The sequence below is a fragment of the Amblyomma mixtum genome, chromosome 3 (assembly GCF_055824585.1).
Source record: "Amblyomma mixtum isolate Tamu chromosome 3, ASM5582458v1, whole genome shotgun sequence".
Classification (NCBI taxonomy): domain Eukaryota; kingdom Metazoa; phylum Arthropoda; class Arachnida; order Ixodida; family Ixodidae; genus Amblyomma; species Amblyomma mixtum.
In genome coordinates, this window is record NC_143014.1 from 171,028,231 (window position 1) to 171,048,983 (window position 20,753).

General features: G+C 43.6%; 1 protein-coding gene across 1 annotated transcript; it reads right to left on the minus strand.

The window, feature by feature from the left end:
* Positions 1 to 41: 41 nt before the first annotated feature.
* Positions 42 to 17,719, minus strand: sicily (NADH dehydrogenase (ubiquinone) complex I, assembly factor 6 homolog sicily). Its single transcript, XM_089581918.1, has 9 exons — positions 17,506 to 17,719; positions 17,332 to 17,431; positions 17,157 to 17,237; positions 16,999 to 17,097; positions 12,872 to 12,974; positions 7,949 to 8,082; positions 7,404 to 7,499; positions 5,216 to 5,272; positions 42 to 177 (listed from the first exon to the last, which is right to left on the minus strand). The coding sequence occupies exons 1-9, from the start codon at positions 17,667 to 17,669 to the stop codon at positions 49 to 51; spliced, it is 963 nt and encodes a 320-aa protein (XP_089438044.1). The 5' UTR covers positions 17,670 to 17,719; the 3' UTR covers positions 42 to 48.
* Positions 17,720 to 20,753: the final 3,034 nt, after the last annotated feature.

The window sequence follows — 20,753 nt, forward strand, 5'->3', positions numbered from 1 at the left end:
AGGTACAGCCAATGCCAATAAACAGGCTACACAACCTAGCCTTGGTGTTTAAAAACTTCGTTTTACTTTGTGCCACCATAGGGATAATGGGAGCAGGCCATTGCGTAGATGCAGCCGTCCATCAAACACATTGAAATCAGCATGACGCAGCTTTTCCAAATATGCACTAGAAGACACCTGCAAGTAGTCACACAAAAAAACAAGGTACTGATGAGGCTTAATGTCAATAAAAATAAAAAATACATAATAAAGGCAAGAAGAAATCTATTCACCAGCTCAAGAAATGTTGGCATTAAGCAAGTTTTTAAGATACTATACAAAACTATTACCTTCACAGCAGTTTATAGTATGACGATTAATATCACTGAAATATTATTATACAACACTTCTGTTCAATGCTTAAAGGCCTACTTGACCGAAAGTTTACTTCGGCTAATTTTGCGCTCGATATAGTGTGCAGGTTATGAACAATATTTATATTTAATATTAGGGCTTTGAAGCATTTAGAATTTTAGTTAGAAGCGTTCAAAAACCCCTGTAGCAGACGACACAGTCCTCTAGCGGTGTGCAGGACAACAAACAAACCTGACCGGAAATGACGCACTATTGAGACACCGGCATCGCCGGCTCGCCAGTTTCAGGCGTTCTGAAGTGACTGAGCCCTTCTTCTGGTGCGTTTCTGGCTGTTTTCACTGCGAAGCTTGATGGTCTCAGAGAAAAATAAACTGCAAGCATCACGTCGACGAAGTGCGTGGCCGCGGAAAGGAATACGAGGAATGCGGAAAGCACCATGTGTACCTCTCGGCCACTGCCCTTCACCCCCGATCTCGAAAGCTGGTGTCGGCTGTCTGGAGCTCAAGTTTTAACACGAATTCCCCTCTCTTCTTCAAAAAAGATAATGGTGGGTGATTGACGCTTCTACCTCGCGCTAACCCCTTTTGTGGGTTGGGCTTTTCTCCCGGTCTACATCATGCGTCAGAGCACGCACGTGTTTCTGGCCTGATCGGCAAAGCATGCCACGAACCGAGAGGGTTATAATTGGGAGAAGAAAGGCTTCGAGGCGTCTCTAATTGGGAGAATAAAGAGGACGGGGGACCGCTCGTCACAAGCTAGCTTAGGCTGTTCAGAAGCTAAAGTGGACGGTTTTGCTCATCGAGCAATGCCCTTTTGACGTCACGTTGTTTACACCAGGCAGAAGTATAAGGTGAGGTCTGCTTCTTCTGAAAAGGAATCAACATATGCACGCGTTTATTGCAGGTACAGCTCTGCCCAATGCGCAATAATGGCCTCGTGCGCCCAGTGTATCTGCTGCCTCGAAGATTTGCAGGCTGGGCTGAGAATCCTGGAACGCCACACGAGCGTTACTGAAAACGTTGAATTTTTTTATTGCCTCACGCCACTCATACTTGAGGTCGATAACAGGAAGCTTCAGCATTACCATTCGAGGTGCTTCTCCAAGACCTCAGAGACTTGATTGCATGTTATTTGAATGATAATATTTTCAAAGAAAGTCAACACGTAATTTTGATTATATGTTCTGCATTATTGCTCAGTCGATACAGATACACTGCCTACCAGCAGTTTGCGTGGTGGGTGTATATGGTAGACTGGGGTCAGGCAACCACGTCATTCTGTCCAGCTGTGTGGTTTGAAAAGATTAGAAAAACTTTTCCGTCTCTGCAGTACACGGCCTTTAAGTGATTCTAGGTAAGTACAGCAATGAACGCAGCGCATAAGTCTTTGTTCATATGAACCGGCATGTATTTTGAAACGCGCAGTGGCTTGCCCGACCGAGGCGCGCAAAGATGAAACAGCCCACCATCGGCACCACATCGATTCCACGGTCCTCGAAGAGAAAAATATATATTTTGCAACACAAATTTTGCTTCTGGAATATTCTTTCGCTTAACACAGCGCTTAATTCTCTTGAGCTCCCTTTTTAGACAGCTGTTTTTATGGATTTACCTCATGTTCACAGCACCTGTTGCAAATTCCTATGCACAGGAAGGAATACCTTTCGACGGGGGAGAAAAATGAAAAGGAGGAGAAGGCACGTGATTTTTTTTATCAAGACAATAACCACATTGCCCGCACAGCAGAGCGCACATGTGCTGTTGGCCCGCGTGTGCCCGCTCAAAAAAGCCGACTTGATAATACAAGCACTTCTACTTGGCCTCCATTTGAATATGCTTGCTTCCTCTGCTAAGTCCGAACTTTGCACAAGCTGTTATCGAGTACTGCCATGCAAACAACGCTCACTGGCATTGCGGCACGATCATCTTCGCTGAGGTTGAGCGAGGAGTTTTCTAGTCTACTACAGCAAATAAAACACGTTTAAAACTTTTTCTAGGTCGTTTCATTCGTTTTAAGACCTCTGCTTTCACATATAACCAGTATTTATTGCTCAAAGTGCTGCACGCGCTACCGGTACCAGTGCTTTGCACGAGCCGCAACGAGCAGACGCTCTGAACCTGTCCGGACTCCAGTCTCAAACATGCGTCACTTCCGGCGGGCGGCAATGGCGCCCATTTTTCCAGTTTCGGTATTGAAAACTCTGATTTTTGCGTGCCATTGGCACCGTAACTGCTTGAAACTGGAGTGTAATGTTTTGTGGGTAGCATAATACGGGGGTGTACTATGAAAAAACAACCTTTTTACGGTTTGAAAAATTTCGGTCAAGTAGGCCTTAAGCAGGTCTGTTCTGTCAGTGCTTACCACATAGGTACAGCCGCCTGCAAAATCTTGTGGATCAACCATAAGACAGCTGATCAAAATGAGTGTATGCACCACGTGTCAGCTAGGTGTTTTGTACCAAGGTCCACTGTTGCCCTGATATCTCACTTCTAGTGCTTAAAAAAAAAAAAAAAAAGAGTCCTCTTCAGTATTCTAAACTACGCTGTTTTGCAATAGCTGCACAATAGGCTCCAGTATGTTATAAGCTTCGGCATGCATGCTGCTAAGCTGACGATCGCATCAGAACATTGCTATACATGTCAAAGCTAGGGGCTCCTGCAGCACTCATTGCAAAGGCAAGGCAAAAGCACATAACACAGTTAGGCTAAGCTGCTTTGATAGCTCAGCTCTGTGGTATAATCCTGGTCACATGCAGGAATTAGGTAGAGGCACCCACGTGTGAGCACAGAAAAATGCACAGCCACGCAAGCACAGGTCTTAAAAGCAGGTGCAGCAATGACAGATGACACAAATATGCATTTTGCTATGTGCCTAAATAGCCTACAAATTTTTACAGGCCACTAAACTTTAAAATGACATGTTAACAGAAAAAAAGGTGGAAATAAAATTAAAACCTAAGTGAGAGAAAAAAAAAGAAAATGATAAAGTGTATTGTTGCAATAAAATGAGAGGAACATACTAGATTATAGAGTTGACAGGAGCTGATTATGGTCTGGCTGAAATTAAGATTAGGAAAAGAGCTTCAGCAGGCATGCAAGGCACGAGACAGATAATCAAACATCGACCAGAAGGAGGGGATATCAAGAGAAGGAAAATGTATGCGAGGTCAGCAGATGCTCAGGTGGAGGTAAAGAAAGTTAATTTAGGAAAAGTGCTGGAATAGGTTAGAGGGTTAGGAAAACCACTGGAATAAGGTCGTTGCTGCTGGCTAAATCTTGAGTGGCCTTCATCCTGCTGTAGACTTAATTCAGACAATAATGATTATGATGATGAAATGTGTTACGATAGCCCTATACTTTGCAGAGTGCAACTAGGTAGTTGATGTGATTACCTCAACATCAAAGCTGATGGAGGATCAAAAGCATCTCAATGAAATGTTCCTATGAAGCAAACAGGTTGAATGGAAGTCAATATGAGCGTTCATGCTTTTCTAGTTTCTGAATAAGCTCGCACACCTCCGTCCAAATGCATATTTGAGAGCCCCTGCAGCCTTTTAACTGTAATCATTGCAATATACTACAGTGTTAGTTTCTGAGATAAGTTATAAAAGAACTACTAGCATGAGCTGAATGTGAATGCAAGCCACCTGAGCTTTGTCAGACAATGCATGTGTCTTTTGTTTAATACATCCTAAGAGACACATGTAGGTTTTGTTTTTCAAGTAACCAAAACATACAATGTGACCGAATTTTAATACTGAAGAGCTACTGCATTGCAGCATTCTACTATCATATCATGAAGCACATAATATGATATCAGCAGAAGTCATGATATGATGTCATTAGATGTCATATTCCGTGCCTCGCCAAAATAACCATTTGACAAGGTCTTAAAGGGACATTGAGGAGAAATTGAAGTTGGCTTGTATAGACAGAATACCAGCTCCTGATTACAAAAACGCCACTCATACTAACAACAAAGCTCTTGTAACGTAGAAAAGAGCAAGAACCAAAATACAGGTATCGCCGCCACAGGCCAAACTCGCAAGTACAAGCATGATGGCGTCATAGGACAAAACAGTGTTGTTCTAGCAACACTAGGACACGAGAAGCCACGAATCACTGAGGCGCAGCCAATGCATGCGCAAATCTCCTTAACGTCGCCAGATGGCGCCACGTACACGGCAGCTACGCGCGCGCCTGCAGCATCGGGACCAATCAGCGCTTGCTCACCGGCCGTAGGCAGGCTCCCGGTATTCTGTTAAAGGTAACAAGGTACACGGTATGCTAAAGGTGTCTATTTGCGAGAACTTCGTTGACGACTTCGAGAGCGGGATCCATCGTAACGCTGGCAAAACGCTGATGCAAACGTAAACGAAGCGACAGTAGCGACGGCCGATAGATGCCTTCAACGTGCGGCCGGCGGTAGGTTTCTTTTCGGCTGCTGCTAGGCCGCACTGCTGGCCGCCAGAAATCACGGAGTCTGCGTTACGTGATGTGTGCGTCATGTTTCACGTCACTTTGTCCTGTGTCGTCATAAGAGAATCCCAAGTTTGAATCAGAGCGGCGGGAAAAATTTCTACAACTTCGAATCCAAATTTCTTAGAAATAAATGCATCTGTCGCTGCCGGCCAAGTGGCAACAAAGCCATGAAATGCCGAACTATCGGATTTTGCGTTTAAAAAAGTATAAAGAGAGCTCTCCTCACTGTCCCGTATTCATAATATGCACAGTCACTGTTCTAGTACCCACATTTTCTCGTGCTCAATGATTTCATCTGCAGTTTAAATGAAGAACATCACAGTGCGATAGCAACAGCATCGCATGCTAAAATTTCTCACATGCTCAAACAGACAACTTACCGCCGGCAGATAGACTGTCCTTACAGCACTTGGTGTGTCCTTCTCCAAACTGCGAGCCTAAAAGAGCACAGATAGGTGTTGATCGGAACTGCAACCAAAGCTACTGACTGATGCATCGATCAGAGAAAATGCCTAGGAAACGTATCATTCTGGGCTTTGACAGCAGTGGAGCTGCAAATGCACCTCAGCATGTCACAGTGAATTTCCAAAGACAGTGCACTGCAGATTGTGTGCTCAGCACAATAAGCAGGTGACAAAAACTGGAGGGGACACTTAATAAGCTCCGCCTTAAGACTATAATGCAATAGCGGTAATGGGTTAATGTTTATATATGCGGAACTGGTCACTCTCTACTTAACATCCATACATCGGAGTCCTCATACTACTCCTGACGCTGTGGTGCAGTATTTAAGCAATGCGCCACTACCCTGCCATGTCAGGTGCTGCCACCAGTGGGGCTTTTGCAACCCAGGCTGCTCTCCCCGAGCAACCTCTCACAACCAATCATTAATTTAAATGCCACCTGCCACAGTGGTGAATTTGCTCTCAGTCCGGTGGGCAAGTTGTGATGACGCCACATGGTGACATGACCTATAATCTAGGTGGCCCACTTAAGTTGCTTCTATGGGAATTTTCTCTCACAACACTGATGATGATTTCAATGCCAGATTTTCTGCAGAATGGGAACCTTAACACTGTCGCATTAAAAAGCTAGAGTACAGCTGTCACACGCATTTAGATATGAATGCCAGATGGCACTTTTCAATTTTTATACTGAATTTTTCAGCTGGCACAGTTATCTACAGATTCTGGCACTGAATTAACAGCTTAAAGGACACTGGATATCATGAGAAACATAAGCCAGGATGACATCAGCTGAAATGACTGGTACATACATCTTTGCACTGCCTGTCTCAGTCCTACCTGTCAATTTCTCCAGGTTCATTGCACTCTCTTTACGCTCTTGTGTGTAAAAACTAAGTCACAAATGAATTAGCAATTCCTATTCTGTTTCCTTGAATACAAGCCACCACAAAAAATGACTGCGTCATCCAGTTTTACTTGTCACTGTATGCATAGGACTTTCAACAACTTTCAACATCTGGAAGGTGAAAATTGGGCAATGTTTCTTGCACTGAAAATCAGGCAGAGTTTTGCCAGAAACTGTCCAACAATTATATATTTTTCAGCTATTTTTGCCAATGAAAAGCCCTAACCACAATTTTTCATTAAAAAAAAAAAGCCAGGATATGATTAGCACCAAATTTTTTTCTTATAATTTGTCACAGTTCTTTCATTACTGTGTACATGACCACCCCTGTTGGCAGCAATTTCCAATTATGTAATAGCATTCAACACTGCAGCTGCCCTATAGAATGCACAACAGCATTAGAGCAGAGCACTGTGTGCATGCAGGAGCACCTAATACAGTGATGCCAGTTAAACAACAGGCCAATACCTTAAGTTCTGGAGGCTCATTGCTATTAGGTACTTTTCAAACTTATCCTGCAATGAAATCCCGCTTTGGGTGACAATTCACAAGGGCAAAGAGAAGTTTACAATGACCAATGACGACAGCTGCTATTTTTTACACCGAACTTTTAGCTGTTAATGCTGCAAACTAGATACCAGGTAGGCTTTCTGGGACTGAAAATAAGGCTTAAATATGCTATTTTCAATCTTGTCCCTTATATATCCCTGACAACTTTTCCTACCTACTTTGAAATTTTGCCTCAAAAAAGAGCAAATGAATCAAGGCACTCACAAAAACTGCCACAGGCAATATATGCGTGTGGCTTTGTATATACAGTGTTTTACTTATTGTAAATATCTGCAGTGGTCACTCGCACGCAGTAATATTTCAAATTGTGCCTGGACACTTGTGTGCGAGAGACGCAAACTTGTTTACTGTTTGTGTTCGTAAATTGTGCACATAGCTCTTCCCTGTCCTTTCTTGCTATCGCTCCCCTCGGTCCTTCCCCTTGCAATCCTCCCCCTATCCCTTCTATTACCGCCAGCCAAAGCTCAAGTGCTTAAAGTATTAAATAGCAATTGCCGTGGCCAGCAACATCTTTTCCTTCCGTTTTTTTTTCTTCATTGTAATAAAACTGCCATTACACAATACAACAAAAATTCTTCAACACAGCAGAAAAGAAATGAGGTAATGGTGAGTAAAAGTAATCTGTACCTTGACTAAATGCTGATGAGCTGTACAAGCAATGTCATAAACCACTTCTTTTAAGTCTCCTTTCCCACGTGCAACTGACTCCTGAGACACCTTGTGCTACATGAAAAAACAGAGGCAACAAGAAAAGTTGGCAATCATTCTAAAAAAAAAAAAAAAAAGTGAACTGACATACAAGTAGGGAATCATTCCAAAGAACGTAATGAGTACACCCCAAACAGGAGTTATTACACAAGCAAAGCTAATACAGCAAAATCAACAAAGAGAAAAAGTACACAAAAGCTGGTTTAGAAGTGCTTCATTTTTCTTTATATTACAAAATGCTGCACATTGTTAACTATGCAATAGTGCCTATTCCAGCAAAAATGCACAGCCAGGTTTCACTACCTGCACACATAAAGATGCCTCAGAGCTATATTTTATTGGTAAAATGTTATTCCAGACAAGAGGTCTCTCTTATCACTAATGATGAGCAACACAACACGAATTCTTGGGGTGACTGAGCATATGATGCATTTAACTAGTATATTTATAAAAGCAGGCCTTACCTTGGCCATGAGCTCAGATGGGACATAAACACGGCCTCTTGAAGCATTAAAAGGGATGCCTCTGATCAGGTTTGTTATTCCCTGAAGCTTCCCAATGTGGCTGGCAACATGGTCACACACTACACTCTGCACACCTAAACAAGGAATTCAACAGCAAATGAATATACTAAATTGCATCTCACCTAGCCAATGGGAGGCAATTCATTAACAGAGCAAAACTCATAATACTCTGAGCATATTTATCAAATATTCAAGTAATGCAGCGAAAATGACCAATAAATTCACTTTTAGTCAGCACCACCTATTTGGACAAAACTAACTCCAAGTCAAAATACTGCCCAAGAATAGAAAACTGGATGAGCTGACACATGGTTATGAATGCTGACCCCCAGCAAAAGAAAGGACACAAGAAAAGAAAGCAAAGCCAAGTCCAGCATTGTCCTGTCCACTTTTTTCGCTTATACGGTGTATTTTAACTAGTACTGAACTTGGTGTTTGAATGAAATCTTGCAAGATAACAAGTTTCATTACTTTTCCACTTGAATGTATAGCAAGTCATTGTATAAACATCAGTAATGTAATTTTGTCTGTTAATAAAACACTTGGTCTTTTACGATGTCATATCCGCCACGCCTCCCAACATGTACAGTTAGCATAAATTTCTTGTCAGATCAAAAACAGAATATGCATCGCCCATTTGGAACCTACAGCAAGCCTAGGCACCTTATAAATGCGCTTGAATCATTAAACACAGCGGCTAGACTCACTCTTGATATCCATAAGACATCAGTGTGTCTTCAAAGCAGAATCTGGTTTATTTCGTATTGCCATATTGCCAGCCTTTGTTTATTTCATAAGCTTTTCCATAGTTCACTTAGCCATGCACCTTACATTGTCCTGCCAACCCCACTTATCGCACCACACACGTCATCAATTTCAAGTTTCCCAACCACACACCCACACTGTCACCTTTCCAGCTTCATTTTTTCTCTGTGTTGCTGCAAACTAGAACAAACACTCCGATGACATCATTGGCATCACGTCTTCATCCACTTTTACCGAAAATGTTACATCACCTTTCACTGTGTTAACACTTGATCATCACGTTTGTTCCCACCCCTTATGTAATACCTGTCACCAGGCCTTTAACGTAATAAAATGAAATAAAATACAGATGTAGCCACAGTACCGATCTTTCAAACGTACTTGCAAAAAAAAATGTATGGTATGCCTTTAAATTAATATATAGTCGAGCACACTTGTAATGGCTTCAGGTATAATGAACGCTCAGTTATTATGAACAAGTGCTGTGCTACTGCCAGATACGCAGTAGGGCAATGGCAATTCATCTCAGATACAACAAACAGCTCCGGCCGCACAGCTCTGTTATAACGAACAAAGAGGCACCGTAAACTCACCCCCAAAGTTAAAAAAACTCGTGCTTCCAGCAAACGCAGAGATCGAAGAGCATCTTTCAACCCCCCCCAACACTGCCGTGGAAACATGTTGACCCAACAAGGAAATAAAAAGAAGGCATTGAAACTGCAAGCAACTACCGGTCAAGCGTGTACCAGTGGCTCAAAAGGTTAATTATTGCATGCATGTGCACTGGCTGGGCAAAGCATCCCAAACAGAACCAGAACAGACATGGCAGTAATTACTGTAGTTTAATTACTTTTCCTGGTAATTTGCAATGTAATGAACTACTTTCCAGGTCTAGTACTTTATTAATGTAATTAATTACTTTGCAACAGTAATTTCACCGAAAGTAATTAATTGCTCACAAAATCACTTTCATTAAAATGCTCCGCTGATCTTTGTATCAGGAAAGCTTTGGTGTATCGTGCATCCCGTTGGGCGCTTCAAAAGCAGGAATGATGAACGGCGAAAATTGCATGGGCTGTGCCTCCGAGACCGCCAGTTTCCCCTGCTGCCAATGGGTATTGGATGGGTATGCGGGAGTTATTGGGATTCACACAGGTGGCATGGTCGGGGTTGGAGTAGGAAAGAGGAGGCCAGAGACGTGCAGGAAAGGACTTCATACAGGGTGTTTACATCTTGTGAGGATTGAGACATGGCAGTCGGAGACCGAGAAAACAGCCTGCCTTTTGTCTCGGGAGTCTAGTCACACACACTGCTAACACAGCACTACTATCCGCGGGGGCTGTGGCATCTGCCTCACAGCCCCATAAAAACCAAAACAGAGTGCACATTTCGCGAGCATCCAATTGGAAGCAAGATGCAAGGCTGTGCTTTGGGGTGCTCAAAGAGCAGGTGGTGCATGTTGCAGTTGAAAACTAGTCAGGAGCACGCCGAGGCAGTCCTAAGGTCATGTCAGCGAAGGGGGATCCGGCATAAATGCAGTGCAGGCTGCCGAGGTCAATTGTTGGGACCATAGAGGCAATAAATAGTCTGCATCAGAGACTTCATATGGTGGAGACAGCTCCGGGCAGTAAGGCTCACTACTCGTAGTGAAAGTGACTACTGTTCAGCCATGCTTCTGTTTTTCTGTTTTATTTGTTTTGTCGACAATACCTTATCTTACTAATGGCCCGCATTCTATGAGGAATTAAGAGGGATGGAGCAATAGTTGGCTGGGACGGGATTCAGCGGGAAGACCAAAGTATGTGTGCGTTGAGAGAAGTTCATGTTTCTTTTACACTGTTTACATTGGTGTTTTACGCCCATGAAAGCCAAAAAGTATTTTAAAAGTACCTGATTTACTCTCCGGAAGTAAATGTAATGTAATGCTATTACTTCTTGCAAGCAGTAATTGACAATGTAATTTAATTACATTCGCATGCTTTTTAGGGAGGTAATTAGTAATGCAATTTACTTCATTTTCAAACGTAATTTTGCCATGTATGAACTAGAAGCATGGTGAGCGTGAGACAGTGGCATTATGAATGGCCTAACAGCAGTGATCCGAGAAGTTTGAATGCCTTGCTGACCACGCTGATCACGTGGTATGTGTTGCCTGCCCAGTCAACTCCACCTTTTGTGCTGCTACCACGTGCAAGCAGCACCACAAAGCGGAGAGTACAGTTGATACATTCTGTGCGTACAAGCGCTGTGCTACTTTCATTGCAGCATAGAGCCAGGAAAGGAATGATAGGTGACGCTGTCGAAATCACACATGATGAGATGCATGTAGATTTGTGGCAACACACCGTTGATGGCAACACACCGGCAACACACCGCTGGCCGGATGTTGCCTTGGATGACCACATTTGTGCAGATGACAACATTGCAGAGCCATGCTCTGATGAAGTAGTTGTATACAAAGCACAAGCACTACCCTACCATTAGGAATCTGACCAATGGGATCCTCCTGCCACCAAGTGCCATGGACACTTCAACCACAATTAGTTATATCCTGTCCCTAAATCATATTACTGGCAGCAAAGGTCTCAGCAAGAATACATGACTGCTTTGGAGAGCCAGCGTCACGGTATGGTCCGCTGTGAATAAATAGACGTGCATGACACAGTCTTTATGAAATAAATGCCACATTTTGGTGGACTTAGTATTTTTGGCTCTAATACAGGCACTCCACTTACTGCAAACATCGGATATAATGAATGCAATCCACACGACCATTAGGTTCATTATGAGTGGGCTCGACTGTATAACTTCAAATTACACAAAGATGGCAAAGTAATCTCGAAGTATACTAATGCTCATGCCGCATGTATAAAAAATGGCATTAAGTGCCAAATGCCGCATTTTTTTAAGCCATCCATGCAAAGGTACAGAAACTAACTTAATGCCACTTGCAATTTAATTAATTCACTATTACTCATCCACAGATGAAATGCATACTTTCATCTCCACTGCTTACATAGCATGGCACACTATTTTAAGAGAAATAGCAGCTTTCGACTATTCAATAACTTATTCGTGTTTTGAAACATGCCTCGCACATTTCTGATATGACAGGCACCAATTTTATCAGTGCTTCAGACTAACGATGGCTCGCGTGCAAGCATGTCGTTAAGGTTACTTTTTTGTTTTACTAAATGAAAATGGTGGTGATGACAATTTTTTATGGTGCTAGGGCATCTGTTGCCAAAGTGCCATAGCAAAAGGTATTTTTCGTCTGCACAACGTAGGATCAAAGACCCATTTCCGAAGCATTTCAACATAAATAAGCTGAGCACCAGGCCAGGGGAAAGCTTGTGCCCATTGTAACACCAGTGGATACCAGGCAGCACTAGGGATCGAACTCCGCACCTCCCGCATGCGAGGCAGATGCTCTAATGATTAACCACTGGTGCGGTCAAAAACGGTGGCATTCCTTATAAGGCAATTATAAAAACACATCTGAACAGAACTGAACATATTTTGAATGAAGTTTCATGGGCAAAAATTTTCAACTATTTCATAACACTGCCATGATCACATCTAAACATGTGGCATCAGCTCCAAAAATAACACCAACAAATGTGATGCATTGGGTACTTAATGCCCTTTCTTGTGCCTGTGGGTTTCGGTATACGTCAAATTTAGCCGAATTGAAATTTCAAGAAACATTACTGCTTTAGGGCTTCCATGTCTGCATGTGTGATTAGTATTACCACCAATTCAGTGCTTGTCACTATCCAAGGGTGACTGCAAATCACAGCAAAAATAAGAAGGCACACCCTAACTATTAGGAATTTATATCATAAAACCTTCAGTGCTGTTGGTTCTACTCTCCGAGGTAGCAGCGCCATAGCCAGGGTGTGTTCAGGGGTCACAAGAGCCAGCAATACTTGCACGGTACCCTCGTTTCCCTCCCGCCTCCTTCCATCAGGTACCTGCTAATATTCAATTAACTAGCTGCCACAAGACTAGTGGGTATATCTCTAGTTTAGAAGCTATGGCAAAAACACCCTTCCAAACCAATCCCAAAGAAAGATAGGTTGCCAACAGGATGCTTACCCATGCTCTGAAGGATAAGATATAAAGTAGACGAGATGCTTTTTTCAGCATATTCTTCAAGATCACTCATAGTGTTATGAGGCTTATCCCCAAGAATACTTTCCTGAAAGAGGAAAAAAAAGACTCTCAGAACTTCAAGCAGTGACACTTTCACAATGCAGGGAACCAGAAATATGGATAGAATGTTTCCAAATGGCCCCACTATTAAACATTACTTTGAGACGTCCATGAAATGTCCACATAACCATTCTTCATCGAACATTGCAATACAATCAGAATGTCACTCAATATGCATCACAGAGGTATCATTAGATGACCTTTTGTGAACACTCACAACCTGACAAAGTTGCAACACAAAACTGCTCGCTTCCAAGACGATACTTGTCAAGCAGTCATGATGCCTGCATTTTTCTTGCCGCCCTCAGTTCTCTTTGCAAAGAAAACTGAAACAAAACTGATCAATCATTCGGTCGGTCGACTTACTTACTGACTGACTGACTGAGTCACAGATGTAAACTATATTGTACACTGGCTCAGCAGTCTGCGTAAACAGAAATGTGCTGTTTACACTGGAAGAAGCCTCATGGTTGCACGACCAATTGTAATGTTCTTGCACAGCACATTTGTTACAGTAGTGAATTCAGTGACATGGAATTAGCCACAAAGATTACCAGCCAAAAAAGGCTTACAACAGAGAACTGCACAAGAAAAAGGCTGGAAAAACTGAAATCTTCCTTGAAAACAGACTTCCGAGTCACTATCATACTTCATCTGATTATTACCCTGTGACAGGGGATATGTCAAATAAATGCAATTTCTAGAAGAAACCTTTGACTTGCGTAAAAATACACATTGCCCTGACTCGTCACCACCTGACTCGTCACCATAAACTATGGTAAGTACCACATCCTCGCACCAGCTATGGATTTAAAGCATTAAATTATGCTTTGCCTACCCTGCTTAACCGGTTTGGCCAACCCAATTCTTCTGATCGTTTGCCCTCACACAAACAAATAAAACCTTTATTTTTGTGACTATGACAGTGTATGTAATGTTTGAATGATAATGTATGACAATGTATGTAATCTGCATGTTTCTATGACGGTGTATGTAGTCTTTTCATATATAATGATCTTGCTATCCTTGCCTTTGTAATGCTGTGATTTTTTTTTTGCCATATAATGATATACAAAATACTCTTTTTAAATTTTTAGTTACACATGGCTGTGTACAGATATTATTCATTTCTTTTTGTTCTAATGGTGACTGATGAATTGTTCTAATTTTGAAGCTAAACAGCTCTTTGTTATCTCTGCTACCGACGTAGCTCAGGTGAAGGGAGCGCAGTGTCAAGCCGCTACACTGCGGCTTTTTCTCCTTTCTCCTCAGCCATGCGATACACATGTCTGAAATAAAAAAACCTTGAGCCTTGAAATACAGCTGAATGCATCTTTGCTCACAGGTCAGCGCCACTGGCTCTGATAGGAGGGTCACATACAAGCTTAGTACACAAGCTTGTAGAAAGTACATTTTGCGAACACGTTTTAAGCATGCTGATGCTGCTTGACCTTTTCTTGTTTGAATGGTTCGTGCATGTGTCACATGCAGGATGGAGCCAAGATGTTTGGTGTGCCGTGGCATGAAGAATTAGCATGAGGGGGAGGAGGAGTCAAATTCTGGGTATGCATGACACCTCCGTGGAATTCCTCATAAAAATATAATAAACAAAATGATCAAAATAAACTAAATGCAGCAGCAGGAGCTGCATATACCTGCCCACCAGCAAGGAGGCGTAATGTGGGTTGCATTATCACGAAACGATCCTCCTTACCAGGAGGGTCTGAAAGTGCACTCGACAGATTTTTGGGGTGGCGGCTGCCACTGGTCACGTGCGCTTCCTTGTTCAATCTGACTGCTGTGAAAGCTTGTACACCTGATTCCTATCATGTTAACTTAACCTGGAACTGTTAACGGTTGATGCCGATAAACTTGGATTCTTCAACCTTTTCATTGCCAATGTTCCAAAAATAGAAAATAAGAAACTCAACTTTTTATTTCAATTCAAAATACACCCTTCTTAAATTTTTTTAATTCCGTGCTGTATGATGATTACGGAAAACATTGTAACTATAATATTTATTATCGACTTACTAAAAGAGTTAATTATTACTGGTAAATGCTTATATTTTGGACCTTGTCGCAGCTGTGTCATTGTGGAGAGCCCTTTCACAGGAAAAAGAAAAATGCTAAAATGAACAAAACAGAACAAAAGTAACGACAAATAGTTGGCAACATCATGAAAGAAGAATAAAGAACTAAAGCCTCCGTGCCTTTCAGTGGCAGTGAGTTATGAAAATGTTCCTTTTCTAGAGCATTGGCGTTTGGCAGCAGCAAAATTCAAATGCAGGAGATAATTTTATCTTAGAGTCTCCTACATTACGCTGGCTGGCGTAAATGCCGTCCGTTTGGTCTATGAAATATCTGGTCACAGATTTTCAGATGATATCAGGGAGTGCATTTGTGGACAGCGTCCCAAGCACATGCTCCATATGTTGGACCCGCTGTTATGTCTTCGAGCTATCACCTCCTGGCTATCCGCGGCACCTAAGAGGCATTCAGAAGCATTTGGGGTGTTTCACGACCACGTGTTCCACCCGATCACCACAAAGAATGCACAGAGTGAGAGGCGGGGTGCATGCAGAGAGTGGTCATGCACCACCCCTACCGCACATCCCATCTGAAGATGAGGAAGGCAGTGCGAGGCACACGCAGAGGGTGGTCACGTAATCACAGAACGGAGCCACACATAGGTCGCTGAGGGAAGTGCATATTGTAGCTAAGCTGTAAAACCCACTGCTCAAGAAATGCTTTCCTGCCTACTACGGCTTCTGATGCGCTGAATGCGATAAGCTCACAAGATGACAGAAAACATTATTCACACAAAGAAATTTTCTCCATAATTTGCTCTCTACAATTTTCAGACACATTGCAGGCAGCTATAAGGTTGTCTTTAGATAGCAGGAAGAAATTTTACTACACAGACCATAAAGGCTGTTTCAGACAACATGCATTCTGTATAGACCTTTGCATTAGGCGAGGACATTGTCGAAATGCGTCCTCCCTGGACTGTCGGAAACTCCGCTGCCGCTTCCACCGTGCCAGCGCGAGGTGCACACGACAGTCCAGCGAACAATATGACAGCATCCAGGAAGCCCTTATTGCAAAGGTCTATAAGGTGAAATGCCAATGTTCCTAAAATGAAAGATGGAAAAAACATGCCTACGCATGGCAAATATGGCTAGTTTTTTTCACGGTTACTTCAGGAAGCATATGTGAATTGCGAATACAGTTTTTCATCTTTGAAACATTACTTCATAGTGCAGCACTTGCAAGTTTAAGGCTTGACAAAAACAACCACCACCCCCACTTGCCGCAGTGCCAGCACTTGACCAAGTGCATTTCCATTGGTCCCCTGTAGTCTTTACAATCCTTCCATGTTGCATGACTTTTTTTGGTTTGCGATGTTTTATGTGGTTGTGTTTCTTATGCTTGCTTGTTTGATATAATTATCAAAGAAGCCTGTACATTCAACTGTAATCGCTCCACCCTGGTAATGCAAAAGATGCAAATAAAGTCACGCAAAACGTTTCTGCCAAGTGTGATTTGTACAACTGTCATACCTCACTGCACAACAAGTGCAGCCTCACATATCCACCTAATGTCTGCAAGGTGTCCGTGAGTTGATTTGGTGGTACCCTGCAGTTATTATGAATGTACGTACATGCTCAGCACCCTGAAGCAAAAAGGTCATTCACTAAACATCCAGCAGAAAAACCGTGACCATGCAGATATTCTCTGTAAATTAAATACCTAAGAAGCTACATTTTACGAATATCCCGATGATGTACCTGCTGCTCTGGAAAGGTCCTGTGGGCTTCACTATAGCAGCCAAAACTAGCAATTACCTAGGGACATACTCGGTATTTTGCTTTGTTATGCATGAAAGGAACCTCGATTAGGAATCAGTGTTGTACTTACTGCCTGTGAAACGCTGTATGAGAGCAGATTTTAAGTTGAAAAATAATTTTCACAGCTGTGACTACAAAGGAAATTATTTGTTTACGTACCCGCGAATCAATCATTCTGTTCATCCACTGCCGTGACAATTGTTTCGAATGAACCAGCACGCTCAGCTCCTGTGCAACGGGGTGCTCAGGAGGGCTCCCCTGTAAACGTAAATACAGTGTCCAGTTCAAGCCAAGCAACTCGCAAGTAGACGTGCCACCTTGTAAACCCTCTCGACGGCATCTTTCCAAAAGTTGATCCTCATCAAACCTATGTCCGCTCTCGAAACAACGTCTCTGATCTGCGTGAAGACAAACAAGCAAAACAGTAAACAGCATTTTAGACAAGAGAAAAAACAAACACCGCAATAAACAAACGGGCAATAAGTCCCTCACCTGGGCGAGCTCAACGTTGAACGCCCGGATAGCGAAGGCACTCCTTCGCACGCCAGCCGGCAACAGCAGAGAGCAGAGGTAGTTCTCATAATCGTATCGCCTGGAACGCAAAGTCTAGTTGCGGTGCACACCAAAGAAAAGGTGCAGTTGCATTGATGCAGAAATGTTACTTACTTCACTAGATCTGTGCAGTATGCAGCTGGAGACGTCCGTCGCCCCGCTGTAGACGATTTGAGTAATTTGGATATCAATAAACCCGTGCCAAGTCGCCTATGACAGACACATTCCGTCTGTAAGCTTCCAAACCGAGCTGCAATTTTCAAATTGTACCAAACCATACTTATCAACCGCGTAAAGCAAACTGCTTGGCGGTACGATTAAAAACGAAACTCACGTTTTGTCGCAGCTTGTCTTGGCTAGCTTTCATGCTTTGTTCTTTGACGGCTCAAATCACTACCGGCTTGAGCAGATTGAGCGCGGTTGGCGTGATTTTTACGGCGTTACAGTAGTTTTTTTTTCGCACCAGTGTACGGTAAACACGGTAACTAAGCCTGAGAACGGCAGCAGTGGCAACGCGTTACCGTATTTGACGCACGGCTGTCTGACTACTACTCGAAAAGTACACAGACAGGGCGCTGTCTTTTATTTTATTAATTTTATTGAGACCTTGCCACTGCTTATATACTGTAGCAAACAATGCCAACCAAAAAATTGGCAGTGGCTTAGTTCAGCTAGGCCAGGATATACGTAGAGAAAGCAGTACACGCCGTCGTCGTCGTTCAGCAGCTGCGACGTCTCTTTGCGAGACGTTCCTCTCGTTCTTCGGGCGTCTCGGCCGCCCGCTTAGCCTTCCTCGCCTCATTTTCACACTGTCGGCCGGCCTTGTACCATGCGACGACTTCTGGATCGGAAGACTCAATTTCACGCAGCCTGTACTGCTGCTGTGACGAGCACGGCCAACACCTTCTGCCATGGTGCGCGTCTGAGGAGCGAGGCTTTAGCGAGCGCATCGCTTCCAGCTGCTCGGCGCGACTCTGCGCATGCGTAGTGCGGCGCCATGGCTGCCATGGTTATAGTGTACTAGAACACTTTGGGTAGTGGAAAGAGCGGCGGTCTGCGCGTGAGGCACTTCATGTTAGCTGTACCAGGTGGCTCAAGTCTGTAGCCATGGTACTGGTTGCCTTGGTAACGGCGCATGCGCATAGTGGCCTTTGGCAGGCACCGCGAAATGCAATTCTGCTAGCCTAGTGTAGCTTTCGCTACAAAAACATACACACAAAAAAATGACAAGGCACATACAGTATGTGGCACATACAGTATTGTGCATCTTAATCGTGAAGACTGAAAAATTTCCGCGCCTCAACCGCTGGCTTGTTTGCGGTAAAACTGAGCACAGAGTTTGCGTATTGTGATAACTTTTGTCGTTTTAAAACAACACTTGGTTCAGCCGCGAATGATAACTCTGTAATAGTCTGCGCCGAGATCAACGAACTGAAAGCCGCCAGCGCCGGATTGCCGCAAAGGGCGGCAGTGGCGCCATCAAAGGACCTGCGCAGCTTGTAATGCTGACCTCGGCACCCTTTGCATCGTGGCGCTTTCCTATGCAAAGAACAGATAGCGCCACTAACGCCGTGCAGCAAAAATCTAGAGTTAGCAGCTTTCGGTTCGTTGATTTCAAAGCAGATGATTACGGGTTTACATCATGCGCAACTGAACCAGGTAAGTACGTTTTACAAACTTACTATGAGACAAAAGTTACCGCAATACCCAAGTTCTGTGCGCAGTTTCAGCATAAACGAGCCAGCAGTTGAGGCAAGAAAATTTTAGAAAGTCTTCACGACAAAGATGCCCAATACATTATGAACGACTGTGCGCATGGCTGTGCACATTTTTTCATCCATATTTTAGAAAACGAAGCTTCTCAGCTAGTACTCTCGAGGCGGTGCTTTTCCTCATTGCTTACACGTTTGTCTTGGTGTTTGTGAATTTCGTGGGCGTCGATTATTCCTCTTGTCGTTTTGTTGCAACTTTCTGTAAAGATCTCGCACTGAATAGTATGCCTTCTTCTTCTTCTTTTTTTTTTTTGTGCAGTCTCGTGAATGCCCAGATGACCGGCCACAGAGGTGCTCACGTTGTTATTGTGTTACAGTCACTGAAGCATCTCTGTGTAAATCCAAGCAGTGCAGCTATTGCACAATACTTGAAAAAAGGCGTGCGAGACATATTACTCGGGAGTGTCAGTGCAGGTGCGTGCCGTCTGTGTTAGCTGTTGTAATAAAGTATTTCTCTTTCTCCCTTTCTGCTGATGAACATTCAGGGATTGACTCAGGGAAGTGAGCTGACCCATCAGCTCGCCCGGCCCGCGACACTTTTTACCGGGACCGCTGATCCTCTGGCCCAAGCCTTCAGAGGACGGTGGAAAGGCTCACCCTGCTCCGCACCATAAGGGAGGTCTACCTCAAGCTCTGCCTTGACAAACACCTTTACCTTCCCCATCATCCATCACTCACCATGCTGGAGGCTTGCCTTCTTCGGCACATCCAAATGAATGCAGTCATCACCCCCTCCCGCCTCTTTCTCTATTGCTATCGATTAGAACCTTCCTGTCCCAACTGCCCCTCTATCTATGCGGACCTGGCCCATTGCCTCTGAGCAGCCGGGTTCCTATCCATCATTTATTCAATCCATTGGTGTCAGCACTGATGTTGTAGAGTCCGTTGATTGATGAAAGGAAAGGCACACAACTGGTTCCCTGGGTCAGTGGAACCCTCAATGTCACTTTCATGTACACGTGGCGTTGGTGTCCACCTGCAAAACCTGCTTTCACTCAATATTCCGTGCTTAGCAATGCTAAACCGCCAGCAATTTTCAACACCCAAGGCACATCGTGTTCTCACGGCTCTAGATTAACGAGTGATGCAGCATTTTTTTTTATTGCTCTTGCAGAAAGTTTTCGTGCTGTGTGGGATACACACCGGGACGACTATTCTGACAATACACTGTGTGATGCGCTGTGGCTCAACACTGGCAAAGAAATGCAGCTTAAGTACCCGGAGTGTGGTCCATATACTCCAGGTACGTCTAAAATACCCCTACCGTTGGTTATTTCTTCTTGTTTTTCTTCACATTATAGTCTATTCATCAGCTGTTTGTTGCAAACGGTGGCGCGTTTTGCACACGTTGTACCAAGTGTGCGTTCACCATTACGTTGGCTACTAGCATTTCTAGATACTTTAGCAGGCTTGTCTCCAGTGCTACAGCAGTGTGCTGCGCGAAACGAAGCAAAATCTTAGCGTAGATGCCTTGTTGGGGGCCCAGTGCTCGTTCCTTTCTCGTACGCACAACTATGCGCGGCGGCGTCTGAGCGCACGCATTACCCGTCAAAACCAATACATGATCAAAAAATTTTGCTTGCTGTGCTC

Excerpts from the sequence above, each read along its gene's own strand:
- sicily (XM_089581918.1), bottom strand. The coding sequence starts at position 17,669 with ATGGTTTGGTACAATTTGAAAATTGCAGCTCGGTTTGGAAGCTTACAG. Across the intron at positions 17,238-17,331 it reads TCAACGTTGAGCTCGCCCAG|ATCAGAGACGTTGTTTCGAG; the intron begins GTGAGGGACTTA and ends GTCTTCACGCAG. Across the intron at positions 12,975-16,998 it reads ACAGAATGATTGATTCGCGG|GAAAGTATTCTTGGGGATAA; the intron begins GTACGTAAACAA and ends TTCCTCTTTCAG.